The sequence below is a fragment of the Spironucleus salmonicida genome, chromosome 3, assembly GCF_000497125.1.
Source record: "Spironucleus salmonicida strain ATCC 50377 chromosome 3, whole genome shotgun sequence".
Lineage (NCBI taxonomy): Eukaryota > Fornicata > Diplomonadida > Hexamitidae > Spironucleus > Spironucleus salmonicida.
The window spans coordinates 851,910-866,186 of NC_090598.1; the positions used below are offsets into that span (position 1 = coordinate 851,910).

The following is a 14,277-nucleotide window of genomic DNA, read 5'->3' on the forward strand; positions in this document are numbered from 1 at the left end:
TGTTGTATAGAAAATATAATAACAGTAGACTGAAGTTTTCAATGAAAAAATTGAATATAATTTTAATTTACGATTTAAATTACTATTAATTATGATAAAGTAAAATAGTTTAGTATTCAAGAATATAAGTTTATTTTACTTTGACTTAAATGTAATGAGAACACCCCTTTATTAAACAGAATAATATCTAATATTAATAATTTGTTATAAAAATAATCATTATTCTAATCTTATTAGATTAATACTACGGAACAAAATTTAAGTAATGCTATCACTTTAATTATATTCTAGTTTCAAACCCATTGATATGTAACTATACCCAATTAAAATAAAATATTAAAATATAAATAAAATATAAAAAATTAGTATTTAACTCAAATTATACTATCTAATTTACTATTTAGTAGGGCAAATTTGTAAGTTTTCCTAAATTAATAAATACCAGGGGCTATCTGCTATAGATCTTAACTACCAGAAGAGGATGGCGTGATTTCTACTAGCCTATTCAAATTTGATAACCTTCGATTGAAGGTCTTGATTAAGTGCGTCTAATGTGTGATACATGATAATATTTTATATTACTATTATTTAGTATAGTCATAAGCTAACCGTATCATATCATAGTTTGGTGGTAATATTTGTAAATTCATTTATGAAACTTTTGTTTAGTCTTTAATCATTTTAATAATATTTTATAGTATTATATACTTTATTTTTAAGATAATAATTTTATATTATAAATAACTATTATATACCATAAAATATTATTTATATAGACCTCTAAAATGTCCCTTATTGACTCAGCTTCTATTTTAAAGCTTATGTCCAAAACACCATTTGATACTACTAGTGTAGAAGAAGAAATCAAAGCCCTTTAAAATGAAATAACAAAAATATCAGGTGTTCAAGAAATTCCTACTGGTTTAGCACCATTACAACATTGGGACTTAGAGGATGATTTGCGCATTATTGAAGGGCGCTAGTTTACTGCTTTATAGGTGGCTAGAATCTCCAAAATTCTACCTGGTGAGACGTTCAGGGCATGTATTTCAATTCGTCATTCTACTAACTTCTTAGTAGGAAAAAATGAAAAATTGAGCGAAGATAATTTAGAAGAGGATATGAGAGTTGGCCTAGGTGCAAAATTAGAGGTCAAGGTACCACTCCCACCTTCATTGGATCCTACGGTGTCGCTTATGCAGGTAGATGATAGGCCTACAACTACGTATGCAGATGTTGGCGGATGTTCTTAGCAATTAGATTTAATTAGAGAAATCATAGAATTGCCAATTTTGCATCCTGAAAAATTCGAAAAACTTGGCATTTAACCTCCTAGAAGCTGTATTTTATATGGCGTTCCAGGAGTTGGCAAAACTCTTACCGCTCGTGCGATTGCCAATAAAACCAGATCGACTTTCATTAGAGTCACAGGCTCAGAGCTAAATTAAAAATACGTAGGCGAGGGGGCTAGAATGGTCAGAGAGATCTTTTAGTTAGCAAGAAGCAAGAAGCATGCTATTTTATTCTTCGACGAGGCGGACTCTTTCTGCCAAAAACGAAGCATAAACGCGCAGGAGACCGGCGATACTGGGGTCTAGAGAACTATGTTAGAGCTAATCAACCAGCTGGACGGATTTAGAAAGCGAGGTAACGTCTTCGTGCTAATGGCCTCCAACAGGCCCGACACGCTAGACGAGGCCCTGCAAAGGCCAGGGAGGCTAGACAGAAAGATCGAATTCAAACTCCCAGACTTGAACGGCAGGGCTGAAATCTTCAAAATTCAGACCAAGAAAATGGCAGTTTAGCAAAACATCAGATGGAAGCTGCTGGCCAGGCTCTGCCCTGACGCCAGCGGGGCCGAAATCGCCTCCGTCTGCAGAGAGGCTGGCATGCTTTGCGTAAGGGAGAGAAGAAGAGAAATCATCGAAAGCGATTTCGTGAGAAGCATCGAAAAGGTTATTAAGGGGTACAGAAAGTTCTTGAATTAGGGCAAGTACATGGCTGCGAACGTGATGTGAGCTAAATACGTTATCTTGAGTTTAAAAGTTTACTTATGATTTAAAAATAACATATTTAATACTATATATTATATAATATATAGTAAAGTGAATTTTTAAAAATCAGTTATACAAAATGCGAGGTATGCATCAGTCATTTAAACTGTACATGAAGAATGAGCAGCCTGTGATGCCGCCTCCAGAAATCATAAACACTCTGATTGGCGACGAAGAGATTTCGAAACACAGAGATAGCTAGTCTTTTTACGTCGTTTACAACCAGTTCGTATATGACATCGCGAAATATGTAAAATATCACCCTGGTGGTGCCAAGTGCTTTGCAACCAGGGATTATGACATAACTTCTGCGGTCAAGAAGGCGCACGCGTGGATTTAGGTGGAGAAGTATATTTTGCACTGCATAAGAGGCAAATACGCTAAGAGTGACTAATGAGATATTTTCACGATTCATACGGCAGACAGGCTGTCCAGACACTCCAGCTCCTCCATGACCTCCTTTAGCTGCTCCTCCCTGCCCTGCTCTTTGTACAGATGCGCCAAGTTCTGCAGCCCGGCCCTCTTGCCCGAAACGTCCCTAATCTTGCCGCTAAACTCTACTAACTGCTGCAAATACTGCTCGCCCTTGCCGTCCAGGTCCAGCAGCCCCGCAAGGCACAAACTGTCCTAAAAAAGCTGCTCCGGCAGCGGATCCGCGTCCCGGAAGAACACCGGCGCCGCCAGAAGGTACGCAGACGGGTCATTTTCGGCCAAAAACGCACCCTCGCCATTCTGCATCGCCTGCACCACATTCCGAAGCGACATTCGCGCCTAATCGGACCTGTGCGCCTCGAACTGCGCGTAGCTCAAATTGAATGCGCAGAGCTGCGCCAAAAACGCCGTTTCTGGCCCCGCCAGAAGCGCGGCCTTCTAATAGTACGAAATAGCTTATTCCGCGTCCCCTGCGCTCTGGCCAGCCCGCCCGCAGCAGCGCAGCGCCCGGACGCGCCCGAAAACGTCGTTTACCGCCTCCGATTTTTCCAGACTGATCACGAAGTGATCCAACGCGGTGGCGTACTCGCTGAGCTCGTAATAGCAGCAGCCCAACATCACGTACACGTCAGAGAGCATTTTGGAAGCCGCCTCAGACGCGAATTCGAGCACGAAACGCGCCACGTCGCTGAGCGCCGAAATCGCCTGCGGAAACTACAAATTCTGCATCAAAATACGCGCCCGCGTGAGCTCCAGCGGCACCTGATCCAACGACGATTTTGCGACTTTCAGCGGCCGCGAAATCGCTAATTGAGACCGTTTCGGAGCGCTGCGCTTCTCATTCGCGCCCTGCTGCCGCCAGAACTCGTTGCGCTTCCCTATGAACTGAATTCCGCCAGAAACGCTCTGAGCGAGCGAGCTGCACGTCGCATTCAGCTTAGCGTCATTTTGGAGCAAATTCAAGAGCTCCAAATCGAGTTCTAGAGGATTTTTATGCCTGATTTTTTTCTTGATTTGCGGCGTAATTTTTTCGACCGGAGCCGCATAATAAGCCGTATTCGGCGTCGCCGTCGCGTTAACGGAATTCGTGCCCAGGCAGTCGTCGAGCTGCACCAAAACGCCGGATTTCGGCTCTGCAATAACGCCTTAGCGGTGGCAGAGGTGCTAGAGGCACGCCTGGCACCTGCAAGCGCACTATTTCGTCGCAAAGTACATGTCGCGGCAGGAGGAATTCTGGCAGCCCAGGCAGCCGCAGAGGCAGCGATTCTGATTTTTGCTGTTGAAATCCGTCAGAATCAGCGCCTTGATTTCGGTGGTGTCGAAATTCGGATTCTGAGGCGTTTGGTGCAAATTCGGATCGAAGTCGACGCAGGTGTCAACGGCCTTCAAAATCGCCTCTTCCGCCTTCTAAACGCCCAGCTGAAACTTCTTCACGTCTGGCCTCCGCTGGTACGCCTTGTAGTAGAACGCCAGCGCGTTCTCGAATTGGCCGCCTGTGTAGAACGATTCTGCTTTCTGGTAAAATCCGGAGTAAAATGTGTCGTCTTTGCCGATCGCGTCAGTTGCGTCTTTTATGGCCTCTTCGGTCCGGCCGAGCGAAACTAGGCAGCGTGAGCGGTTCAAAAGGACGTTTCTGTCTACGCTATAATAGAGAGATTTCGAATAGGCGTTTACTGCTTTTTCGTACAGTTATTTTCTGTAGCAGGTGTCGCCTTCGGCTATATATAGTCTGGACAGCTCTTCAGCGTTTCCGGCATCCGAGGAGGTCATTTTTTGTAATTTGCGGAGCGAGTTTAGGATACTATTTTTATATGCTAATAATATAATTGTTTCAATTTTTTTCTATATTTCCACTCCACGTGTATGGCCGACTTAGTCCGTTCCGCTGATTATAGAGATCTCCTCCGTATCTTCAACACCAATGTTGATGGTAAGCGTAAGCTCGAAATTTCCCTCACCAAAATTCTTGGCATTGGTAGACGTTTTGGCCGTGTTTGTCTTGAAAAAGCTAGCATTGACCCCTTCAAGCGTGGTGGTGAAATGACTCTCAAAGAAGAAGAAGAATTGCTCAAAATTTTCCAGGATCCCGTAGCTCATGGTATCCCCGTTTGGATGATCAACAAGAGAAAGGAAGTCATCACTGGTAAGGATATTCATATTACCTCATCTCAGTTCTCCCAGCAAACTCGTACTGAATTAGAAGGTATGAGAAGAAACAAGTGCAACAGAGGTCTCAGGCATGCTGCTGGTATCAAAGTTCGTGGTCAGCGTACTAAGTGCACTGGTCGTCGTGCTGGTGTCGTTGGTGTCCAGCGTAAGAAGTGATATTAATTTTTAAGTGATATACAATCTTTCGATAACATTGTATAGGGAATTTTTAGTAAATAAAGAAATACTCATATCTATATATTCATAAGAATCTATCTACCCAGTTCTAAATCCACCCAATTAGCATTAACGTATTAATTAACAAAAGATTCGACAATTTCTTCAGATAGCAAGTAATAGTTTATAATACAATTAACAAAATAATCTTTATACGCTATTTCGTCATAGAATGGTACACACCAGAAAAATAGCAGTAGTTTAATATTATTTTTCCAATATACCTTATTAGTACATAAATAAAGCAGTTTTATTGTTGTGATCATATCAAATTATAGTTTATCTAGATTTTACTTTTTAAATATAAAAATTACAACCTATCTAGTTGTATTCACATCCACTTGTGAAATGAAGATGTTATTTAGTTATGCGTAAGATATAGAGCTAGTTTTTTTAAATTAATTATGTATTATTTCAATATGTTCTATGAAGACATATGATATTATTTATGAAGTGGATATTGTCGAAGAAGAGCTTGAGCTTTATGAGGAAAACGTTCCCAAAGTAGCTTATGATCTTTAATAATCTGATGACATTTTAAATTGATTTATAAATTTAGGGTATATAGTATAAGTTTAGATCAACTAAGTATTAGAATTTTCTATATTAGATATAGAAAAATAATTATATGTCACTTTGGCCGAGTGGTTAAGGCGTTGGACTTGAAATCCAATGTACGTTGTACGCATGGGTTCAAACCCCATAGGTGACGATTTTATTTGTTTTTTGATAATTATAATAAAATATTATATTATAATAAAATTTTACATATTGATTTATTTTGTATAAAAATATAGTTTAAAATTAATAATAATTACGCACAATTATTCCTTTCACTTCTTAAATCATGTCAAGATCTGAAGCATCAGAGTCTTCGCCTTTGGTTGAAGGATCTACACAATAGGATGCATCACTTAGAAAAAGATCATCACTAATGTATGGATTGTCTGTATTTTTAGTCGTTATCATTTTATTATTTTCCTCATTAATTTTAATGGCTATTAATGTTTCTGCAACTTATGATATTCTTTCAGCCGTAGACAAAACTCAACAACCTGAGCAATACATGCTTCCTAAATCATTTAGAATTAAGACTGTACCTTCAGTCAAAGATTAGGCATCAAGAGGAACATGCTGGGATTTTGCAACTATGAGATTTTTAGAAGAACGCTATAACAAACAGTTTAATTTAGAAAAATAATACCTTAAGTTTTCAGAGTAAGCACATGGTAAATCCATGATTGACTTTTGTAGATAAAACCCTAAAAAGTGCCCGGATACTCCTACTAAAGATGGATCTGCCACAGACGGCCAAGCTAGCTGGATTTATCATTTTAACGAGTTTTTAAAGGATAAATTAGTACCTGATATGAAATCGTGTCCCTATATGCCTTAAGAGGGTACCGATGAAGTTTGTCCAGGATATGAAGAATTTATCAAATCATCACCAATTAAATATAGCATTGAAAATTATAAGGCTCTTTATTAAATAGACGATATTAAAAAGGCGTTAGTATCTAAAAATTCAACATTCCCACTTATCACAGAATTATTCTTTTAGCAGTTTTTCATCCCTTGTGATTCTACCTTAGGTTATAAAGATACGAAAGCTTGCCTTACAGCTGAACTTTGCCCATAGTTTTTATAAAATTAAAATTATGACAGAAAATGTACGATAATGGACTTATTAACTACTGCAGAAGCATCATTCCTTACAAGAACTTATAAAAATCCCACTACAATTGGTGCTCATGCTATGTTATTAGTAGGCTATAATGACGAATTTTCAACTCCTGGGAACTCGCCAGGCGGTTTTATTGTATTAAACTCTTGGGGCCCTCAACTTTCTCACTCTGCTGAATATTTTACAGGTGAGATTTCTCGTCGTGATGACGATTATCTATGTCCAAATGCTGAAAACCCTAAGAATTGGGTCCCAGTAGATCATGAAGATGAGGATAAATGGAAACTCCGTAATACTACTGTTCTTAGATACATAAAAGATGGATATAAACCTGGTCATTTCCATACTTCTACTCCTAGTGTTTTTATGGAAGCTTTGGACAAGTTATTATCGGATTCTGAGGTTTATGCTATTCTCAAAATCACAGACTCCGTAGATGCTACTCATCGTGTAGTCCTTAAAGCTGCTAAATCAGCATAAGATATTTACGACGAAAAATTCACCAGAGAAATAGTTCTTCCATCCGCTCCTATTGATATGCTCGCTTTTGCATTTGAGCCAATGGGCACAAGTGATTTAAGCAGCAACTTTGTAGATTAATGTGGTTATTACTTCATACCATATGACTTTGTCAGAAAGGTTTAAGAGACTGGTGGCCTTTGGTTTGTTGAGTAAATGGACGTAAAATTCGAGGCAGGTAGCGACAAAATGAACGATATGATGAAGGAAGCTTTACATGAATAAACGATCATAGAGTTTGTTAGTCATACACCCTGGTTAGATGACGAGAACATGGTACCTAGATACTGAAATTGAATCTTTTTATTTATATTTTTTTAATTGCATTCTACGTTAATAACATTATGAACTTTTTAGTATTGCTTTATTGTATACAAGTAATTACAGTAGATATATTTTGTAAACATAATGTTTTAAAGTCACAAATCAATCAATTATAATATCTTGGTAATTAGTCTGAGTATTTCAATCATCTCATCACCGTCCACCCTCCATACTTAAAATAAAATTCCTTCTATCGTAGCGAAACACAAAAAACATATTAAAGGGTTATTATATATTATAATTTTTATTTCTGTCCTATTTTTTAACAGTTCATATTTAATTATCAGATACTATTCCGTTTCAATTATAGAATGGCATTTTCTACCCAAGCATCTGCCTCGTCATCTTACTCGCAGGCATTCACAGATATACAACTTAATTAACAGGTTTAACCGATTTTTGATATTTCTACCTACGCACAGGCCTTTCTGGACACGAAGCTGAAGCAGCTTACACTATCTCAAATTGAGCCGTTTCTAGAGAAGAACTTCGGGAACTTTCAGTAGAATTTAGAGAAACTAACTCGGGGAAAGCCACCTGATTTGATCGACTACGAACTCTATTTACGCGTGTGCCACGCTACTTTACGGCACGTCAAATCGGAGGTCGAATTGCTGTTCTATTTTGCGTCTTCGACATTTGACGGCTTCACGTCGGCACAACGTTTCGGGGTTGTATACAGCAACTTCGCAGGTAAAAGCTACAAATAAGTCAAAAAATGCTGGGAGGCGCTCAGGATTGAGGATCTCACGATCGATTTAGAAACTGCAAAAAAGTGGGTTTCGCTAGTTAGAACGCTAAAATGAATAGTGAATTATACGTAGTTTTAAGAGTTTTAAGATTTTATTTTTATTATAGATGTTCAAAACATGATTATGTACACATACCATTGATATTATTTGAAGTTATATAATTGGTAGAAAATGTTTTAAAAATTAATTATATAAAGGTGAATAAGGAATATTGTAAAATAAAGGATTGATTTTTACGAAAATATAATAATCATAATATAATAATCAGTTTTTACAATTTTAAAGTTATATTAGTGAATAAGACATAATAATATTTCTGTAAAAATGATAAAATGTTCCAAATCCCCGCACCGGGCCAGAAAGCCCTACGAACGCGCAGACGCCCCCACATATCAGAAGATGTAAACGCAGAGGATCCAGCTCAGCCAGTATGAGTGGGAGTGGTGAGGAGTGACTAGTATTCTAGCCGTTCGGCCGGTATGGGCAGCCTACTGGATAGGCACACTATGCCTGTCACATTTCTGAAGTGGGTCTAGCCTAGGAGTTGCGCTGGCACCTGATGCGCCAGGCCTGCTGGAGCGAGGCTGAGGCTGAGGGGGGTGGGATAGAATACGCAGGGTACATTCTATGCGTGGCACCGCCCGCAGCCCGCACAGGCCGGTGCAGGGCGTTCGCGGTGCAGGGGATGGGCCGTGCTGTGATGCGCCATGGCCGGTGGAGCGATACGCAATATCCGCCTCTTATACATTCCCTGCGAAGTGCAAGAATGCGGCTGTTCGACGACCTGCCCTTCGGCGTCCAGCGGCAGTTCGCCCAGCTGGAGGCGCTCCGGGTCCTGGACCTGGGCAACCTCATGAAGTACTTCGTGGCCAAGCTCTTCTACTACGCCGGGGCCAAGACCGCGGACCAGCTGCTCGCGTTCTACACCGGCCTGCTCGACCTGGGCGGCCAGTACCACTTCGCGGTGCTGTGCGATATCTTCGGCACGGAGCGGCTGGTCATGGCCGTGAGCCAGCACAACTTCCCCTTCTTCCGCGCGCTCTCGGGCGTGTTCTACGGCCCTGCGTCCTGCTTCGTGGGCGTGGACGACTTCGAGGACCAGCTGATCACGATCTGCCGCATCGTGGAGACCCTGGCAGCCAAGGCGCCGTCGGTGGCGGAGGGCATCCGGCAGGTGTACCGGGCCCGCGAGACGGAGGTGCTCCGGCAGAAGGCCTTCAAGGGATACCGCATCGGCGGCGACGCCAGCCCGCACATCGAGGGCCGGCAGTTCCGCGGGCGCTGGGACATCGGCTACCTGGTGGACATGCAGCGCCCCAGCCGGAGCGCGGGCGGCGGGAAGTGAGGCCGCCCAAGAACTCGGCGCAGTTTCGGCTCGATAAAGAGAAGCGGGGTCTCCGCACTCCCGAGTACAATAGCACCGCCCGCCGCACCAACTCTCTTTATCCCCCTCCACACAAATGGGAGGAGTGAGCTCGACCGAGGCCGTGCTGATCTCCGTCATGGTACTGCTCATGGTCTTCATCGCCAGCGGGGCCATCACCTTCTGCTGTTGCTGCTGCAAGGTCCAGCGCGACCAGAGGCGGACCTACCACGACTACATGGACCAGGTGCAGCAGGTCCTGGGCATGGTCAAGACGCAGGCCTGCCGCCAGGAGACCGTCGAGGTGGCCGGCCAGGGGGTCCAGCCAGCCTGGCAGGTGATGGGCGCCGGCGGGGACCAGCTGCCCCGGATCCCGGTGGTCAGGGACGTCGACAGCCCCCAGCTGCTGTGAGCGCCCGGGCGCGGCGAGTGAGCATTGTTGTATTCCATTCCGGGCGGGCCCGCTCCGCCTTCCGCGGAGGACGGCGCCTACATGGTACTCCGCTCCGAAGGCCGCCATAGAAAAGCCCAGTGTGCGCCGCAGCGAAACGCAAGTAAAAACAGTTTCTGTCCTGGCGGGGCCGCGGTATTACGGGGGATGCGGCGTCTGTTCTTAAGTGTGCCGAAACCGGTTTCTGGAGCGGCCTATTACGGTCCGATACCCAGGGCGGGGCTCCCCTCCCAGACGCGCGCGTATTATATACCCGCAGCGGCCCGCGGCCCAGTAACTGACGCTCCAAATGAGCACGCTGAGCGCCCTGCACCGCCCCCTGATCCACCCCGCGGCCGTGATCCGCTTCGACCTGCCCGGCGCGCGGCCCGTGCCCTACGTCCAGGCGCGGCGCTTCTTCGACGCGTTCTCGCGCGCGAAGGTGGAGCTGCTGGAGCTGGGGCGCCGCCTGGAGGCCCTCGAGCGGGAGTGAGGGTGTACAAAGTATACAGCGCTTTACGTTTTGTATACTTTGGGTAAACGGGATTGGGCCGCGATCCCGATTCGCGGGTCATAAATCTGCGCCCACTCCACAATGTCATTCCAGACCATCATCCACGCAGCCGTCGAGAACAACAAGCACGTGCCCCACATCACCGTCACCGGCAGCAAGGTCCACGTGCAGTGCGGCGAGAAGGAGCTCCACCCCACCTCCGACAAGCACTACATCGGCGAGATCAAGATCTACGGCCTCAAGGGCGCCGTCCTCATCGAGCTCGGCTCTGCCCACTTCTACCCCGGCCTCACCGAGCCCGTCGCCGAGTTCTCCGTGTTCGAGATCGCCAGCTACTCCAAAATCGTGGCCACCTCCTACTGCAACCTCCACGGCATCTTCCACGCCGAGAAGGAGCTCAAGTGATATCTTGTCATTTTCTTTGTTTCCCTCTAGGGCCGCATGCGCGTCGGTGGTCCACTCACCCCTGGATTGATTGATTGATTGATTGAATTGATTGATTGATTGATTGGATTGATTGATTGATTGATTGATTGATTGATTTGATTGATTGGATTGATTGATTGATTGATTGATTGATTTGATTGATTGGATTGATTGATTGATTGATTGATTGATTGATTGATTTGATTGATTGATTGATTGATTGATTGAATTGATTTGATTGATTGATTGGATTGATTGATTGATTGATTGATTGATTGATTGATTGATTGATTGATTGATTGATTGATTGATTGATTGATTGATTGATTGATTGATTGATTGATTGATTGATTGATTTGATGCATTACATATGAATGTATTGTGTATATTTATATTCTATTTTACGCTATTCGAATCGATGAATTTTAATTTGTTTTTATTTTTAATCTCATTTCTTGACTACTTGATTTGTATCATTGGTGTATGGGTATTGGTTCTATTTATATGATTTGTGACATGCTTTTTAATTGGTCCTTGTGGATTTCTGGTTTGCTATTCGGGTCACCCGGTTGTTTCTTGGGTATCTGTGCGACTAATGATCTCATTTCTTATGATTTGATGGGTATGGTTCTATTCAAAAATTCGGCGCTTGGGCGACCCAGCCGGCCCGCAGTGTCTAAAGAGATCGCTGGATTTTGGGCTGGATATCCATCATATATGATAAATCGATCAAGATTCATGTATTATAAATAATAATGCCTGCGATTTTTCGGAAAATTGCATTTGTAAACTATTGATCTGGGCCCCTCGTGTCCTGAATCCATAAATTTGAGCGATGCCCTTTATGGGTTACATGCGTAAAATGATCCTTACTTCTAATGATGATTCCATGCGTCATCGTCTTGCATCGATAGATGATTCAATATCTATGCATTATGCATAACAATACTGTGTCTTTGTCATTTCTGAAATGGGTTTTACCGATCTTGCTTTTACTTACTTACTGACTGACTGACTTACTTACTTACTTACTAATTAGTTGATTCACTCACCACCAGCTCGCATCCCATCCTACCATGCCCATCCCCCGGCCAGCGGCAGCCCCGAGCAGCGAGTCGGAGGCGGAGGAGGACGCAGAGGCCGCGCCGCAAAGCGAGCCGGAGCCCGTGCTCACTGCGCGCGAGGCGCTGGAGCGCTTCTACGCGCGGCTGGGGAGGTACGACGAGGTCCTGCACGGGCTGGACTACCTGCGCACGCACGACTTCGTGCAGACGCTCCCGCCGCCGGCCCGGCTGGCCTTTGCGTTCCAGGGGGCCGTGCCGCGCACCCACGTGTCCCAGACCGAGGAGTTCCGCATCCTCGCCGTGGAGGCCGTTGCGCTCCGGTGCTGGCTGGACGGGCGGGCCGCGCAGCTTGTGGTGGACCGCGAGAAGGTGGCCCTGCCGCACGCGGCGTTCGGCTTCGAGCTCCCGGTCACCATGCAGCGGCTGGGGCGGCGCCAGGTGCGCGTCGGGACCCTGCGGGCGCGGGCGGTGGTGGAGATGCAGGAGGAGGACGCCGACCACCTCGCAAAGGTGCTGCAGGTGTACCAAGACCAGTTCGCGGCGGCCAGGGCGCTGGACCTCGGGCAGTGCGACCTGTACAGCGTGCTGGGCGTGTGAGGCCGCCCGGCGGCGTAGTGATGCATGCAGTCACTCGCAGCAGGCCCGCAGCAGCTTGAGCAGCTCGCCCTCCTGGGCCGGCGCGGCGTCCTTGCGCATGCGGTAGTGCTTGTTCTTGATCACGGCGACCGAGAGCCGCGGGAAGCTCTCGCACCGGATGCGCTCCCACTGGCTCCCGTGGCGCTGCACGACCTGGTGGAGGCGCTCCTCCTGCTCGTAGGTCCATCGGTAGGCTGGCATTGTGGAGTGGCGAGTACATTGGCGACAGGGACGCGGGCGGGTCCGACGCCGCGTGCCGTAGAAAGCAGGCGTGGGCCCGAGAATACCCCGCGATAGGGCAGTTTTTTCTGCGAGTACGAGGAGCGGTGAGGAAAGGAAAGTGTCACTCGTGGTGGGCATGGCCGTGGTCGTGCCCATGATCGTGCCCGCCGGTGACCACCTCGATCACGTTGCTCACGCTGACGAGGCCGAAGCCCAGCAGCGTCCACAGCGCCCCGCCGGCGACCTCGCGCGCGGTGCCGGTGATCTCGTGGCCGAGGATCTCGACCAGCACGATCGCCAGGAAGGTGCCCGCCGCGAAGCTCATGAAGCAGTCCTTGGTCACGTTGAAGGCCACGCCCGCCTCGCTCACGTGCGCGAGCCGCATGACCGCGAAGGTCACCAGCTGGGCCACCGGCGTCGCGAAGGCGATGGGCAGGGCGAAGGCGAGGTTCTGGCGCCGGCTGAGCCCCTTGCGCATGCCCGCGATCACCTGGCACGACACGTCGCACCACTTGTGCATCAGGATGGCGAGCGCCAGGAACGCGCCCTCGTGCAGGTCGGTCTGGAAGCCGAGGATCACGCCCTCGGACACGTCGTGGATCATGAGGCTGAGCATGAGCGCCTTGATGGTGGAGTCGGGCCTCACTGCGGGTGGCGCGGTGGCCTGGCAGGTCTCGGTGCAGTTGTCCGCGTCGTGGTCGTGGCAGTGGTTGTTGCGGTCCACCACGCAGGAGGGGCCGCAGTGGCCGAAGGTCATGGACGCGTGGGCCTCGCAGTCCAGCGGCGCGCTGCCGGTGTCCGAGGCCGAGGCGTTGTCGGGGTGGCCGTGGTCATGGTCGTGCCCGTGGTTGTGGCCCACCTGGATCACCACCAGCATCGCGAGGATGCCCAGGAAGAGCACCACCGAGCTCACCGGGAAGTCCCCGCAGGCGTGGTTCAGCGCGTCCCCGGACTCGGGGATGATGTGCAGCAGCGCCACGCCCGCCAGCATGCCGCCCGAGAGGCAGTTCATCCGGCCCGTCACCCGCGTGCTCTTCGCGAGCCGCTGCACCAGGTAGGGCAGCACGCCGCCCAGCAGGGCCACCACGAGGATCAGCAGGGCCGAGAGCGGTTGGAAGATTTCGATCGCGAGGGCGCTTGACATTGGGGGAGTGGTGCGGCGGAAAGAAAGCCGAATTTTGGGGGAACATCTCGCGTACCGTATAATATCCTAATTCCCCGCGCCGCTCCACGCCGCCCAGTATCATTCCCCACGCCGGCCGCACTCCCGCCCGGCCCCCGCCAGGAGGCGCTGCACCCGCCCGCACAGCCGCGCGTCACTGCACAGGTCGTGGGCCAGAGGTGTACACGTTCTGACAAACTTTAGAAAATACTAAAATTTTAAAACATAGATTATATGTATTTATGTATATGAAGATTCGAATGGGTAGATATTTCTGAAAAGATACAAAATCAGAAAGTAAACTGATGGA

General features: G+C 46.9%; 15 protein-coding genes and 1 non-coding gene across 16 annotated transcripts; 11 read left to right on the forward strand and 5 right to left on the reverse strand. All coding sequences in view use genetic code 6, as the record gives it.

Annotated features, from left to right (window-relative positions):
- Nucleotides 1-374: 374 nt before the first annotated feature.
- On the reverse strand, nucleotides 375-680 carry SS50377_22800 (uncharacterized protein; the record flags this gene model as incomplete). Its single annotated transcript, XM_067906678.1, has 1 exon — nucleotides 375-680. One exon carries the CDS (start codon nucleotides 678-680, stop codon nucleotides 375-377), a length of 306 nt encoding a protein of 101 aa, XP_067765946.1.
- Nucleotides 681-785: 105 nt separating this feature from the next.
- SS50377_22801 (26S protease regulatory subunit 7) lies at nucleotides 786-2,018 on the forward strand (the record flags this gene model as incomplete). Its single annotated transcript, XM_067906679.1, has 1 exon — nucleotides 786-2,018. One exon carries the CDS (start codon nucleotides 786-788, stop codon nucleotides 2,016-2,018), a length of 1,233 nt encoding a protein of 410 aa, XP_067765947.1.
- Nucleotides 2,019-2,133: 115 nt separating this feature from the next.
- On the forward strand, nucleotides 2,134-2,451 carry SS50377_22802 (Ferrihemoglobin reductase; the record flags this gene model as incomplete). The annotated part of the gene is made up of 1 exon (XM_067906680.1): nucleotides 2,134-2,451. One exon carries the CDS (start codon nucleotides 2,134-2,136, stop codon nucleotides 2,449-2,451), a length of 318 nt encoding a protein of 105 aa, XP_067765948.1.
- Nucleotides 2,452-2,465: 14 nt separating this feature from the next.
- SS50377_22803 (putative Dynein binding protein) lies at nucleotides 2,466-4,256 on the reverse strand (the record flags this gene model as incomplete). The annotated part of the gene is made up of 1 exon (XM_067906681.1): nucleotides 2,466-4,256. One exon carries the CDS (start codon nucleotides 4,254-4,256, stop codon nucleotides 2,466-2,468), a length of 1,791 nt encoding a protein of 596 aa, XP_067765949.1.
- A 93-nt stretch (nucleotides 4,257-4,349) lies between these two features.
- On the forward strand, nucleotides 4,350-4,811 carry SS50377_22804 (Ribosomal protein S18; the record flags this gene model as incomplete). The annotated part of the gene is made up of 1 exon (XM_067906682.1): nucleotides 4,350-4,811. The coding sequence occupies one exon, from the start codon at nucleotides 4,350-4,352 to the stop codon at nucleotides 4,809-4,811; it is 462 nt and encodes a 153-aa protein (XP_067765950.1).
- Nucleotides 4,812-4,882: 71 nt separating this feature from the next.
- SS50377_22805 (uncharacterized protein) lies at nucleotides 4,883-5,407 on the reverse strand (the record flags this gene model as incomplete). Its single annotated transcript, XM_067906683.1, has 1 exon — nucleotides 4,883-5,407. One exon carries the CDS (start codon nucleotides 5,405-5,407, stop codon nucleotides 4,883-4,885), a length of 525 nt encoding a protein of 174 aa, XP_067765951.1.
- Nucleotides 5,408-5,501: 94 nt separating this feature from the next.
- SS50377_t20025 lies at nucleotides 5,502-5,583 on the forward strand. The gene has a single exon. It is a non-coding gene; the product is annotated as a tRNA-Ser (tRNA).
- A 135-nt stretch (nucleotides 5,584-5,718) lies between these two features.
- Nucleotides 5,719-7,365, forward strand: SS50377_22806 (Papain family cysteine protease; the record flags this gene model as incomplete). Its single annotated transcript, XM_067906684.1, has 1 exon — nucleotides 5,719-7,365. The coding sequence occupies one exon, from the start codon at nucleotides 5,719-5,721 to the stop codon at nucleotides 7,363-7,365; it is 1,647 nt and encodes a 548-aa protein (XP_067765952.1).
- Nucleotides 7,366-7,709: 344 nt separating this feature from the next.
- SS50377_22807 (uncharacterized protein) lies at nucleotides 7,710-8,204 on the forward strand (the record flags this gene model as incomplete). Its single annotated transcript, XM_067906685.1, has 1 exon — nucleotides 7,710-8,204. The coding sequence occupies one exon, from the start codon at nucleotides 7,710-7,712 to the stop codon at nucleotides 8,202-8,204; it is 495 nt and encodes a 164-aa protein (XP_067765953.1).
- A 505-nt stretch (nucleotides 8,205-8,709) lies between these two features.
- On the forward strand, nucleotides 8,710-9,495 carry SS50377_22808 (uncharacterized protein; the record flags this gene model as incomplete). Its single annotated transcript, XM_067906686.1, has 1 exon — nucleotides 8,710-9,495. One exon carries the CDS (start codon nucleotides 8,710-8,712, stop codon nucleotides 9,493-9,495), a length of 786 nt encoding a protein of 261 aa, XP_067765954.1.
- Nucleotides 9,496-9,610: 115 nt separating this feature from the next.
- Nucleotides 9,611-9,925, forward strand: SS50377_22809 (uncharacterized protein; the record flags this gene model as incomplete). The annotated part of the gene is made up of 1 exon (XM_067906687.1): nucleotides 9,611-9,925. One exon carries the CDS (start codon nucleotides 9,611-9,613, stop codon nucleotides 9,923-9,925), a length of 315 nt encoding a protein of 104 aa, XP_067765955.1.
- A 328-nt stretch (nucleotides 9,926-10,253) lies between these two features.
- On the forward strand, nucleotides 10,254-10,436 carry SS50377_22810 (uncharacterized protein; the record flags this gene model as incomplete). Its single annotated transcript, XM_067906688.1, has 1 exon — nucleotides 10,254-10,436. The coding sequence occupies one exon, from the start codon at nucleotides 10,254-10,256 to the stop codon at nucleotides 10,434-10,436; it is 183 nt and encodes a 60-aa protein (XP_067765956.1).
- Nucleotides 10,437-10,538: 102 nt separating this feature from the next.
- SS50377_22811 (Superoxide reductase) lies at nucleotides 10,539-10,862 on the forward strand (the record flags this gene model as incomplete). Its single annotated transcript, XM_067906689.1, has 1 exon — nucleotides 10,539-10,862. The coding sequence occupies one exon, from the start codon at nucleotides 10,539-10,541 to the stop codon at nucleotides 10,860-10,862; it is 324 nt and encodes a 107-aa protein (XP_067765957.1).
- A 1,097-nt stretch (nucleotides 10,863-11,959) lies between these two features.
- Nucleotides 11,960-12,544, forward strand: SS50377_22812 (uncharacterized protein; the record flags this gene model as incomplete). Its single annotated transcript, XM_067906690.1, has 1 exon — nucleotides 11,960-12,544. The coding sequence occupies one exon, from the start codon at nucleotides 11,960-11,962 to the stop codon at nucleotides 12,542-12,544; it is 585 nt and encodes a 194-aa protein (XP_067765958.1).
- A 30-nt stretch (nucleotides 12,545-12,574) lies between these two features.
- On the reverse strand, nucleotides 12,575-12,784 carry SS50377_22813 (Myb-like DNA-binding domain-containing protein; the record flags this gene model as incomplete). Its single annotated transcript, XM_067906691.1, has 1 exon — nucleotides 12,575-12,784. The coding sequence occupies one exon, from the start codon at nucleotides 12,782-12,784 to the stop codon at nucleotides 12,575-12,577; it is 210 nt and encodes a 69-aa protein (XP_067765959.1).
- Nucleotides 12,785-12,926: 142 nt separating this feature from the next.
- SS50377_22814 (ZIP Zinc transporter family protein) lies at nucleotides 12,927-13,949 on the reverse strand (the record flags this gene model as incomplete). Its single annotated transcript, XM_067906692.1, has 1 exon — nucleotides 12,927-13,949. One exon carries the CDS (start codon nucleotides 13,947-13,949, stop codon nucleotides 12,927-12,929), a length of 1,023 nt encoding a protein of 340 aa, XP_067765960.1.
- Nucleotides 13,950-14,277: the final 328 nt, after the last annotated feature.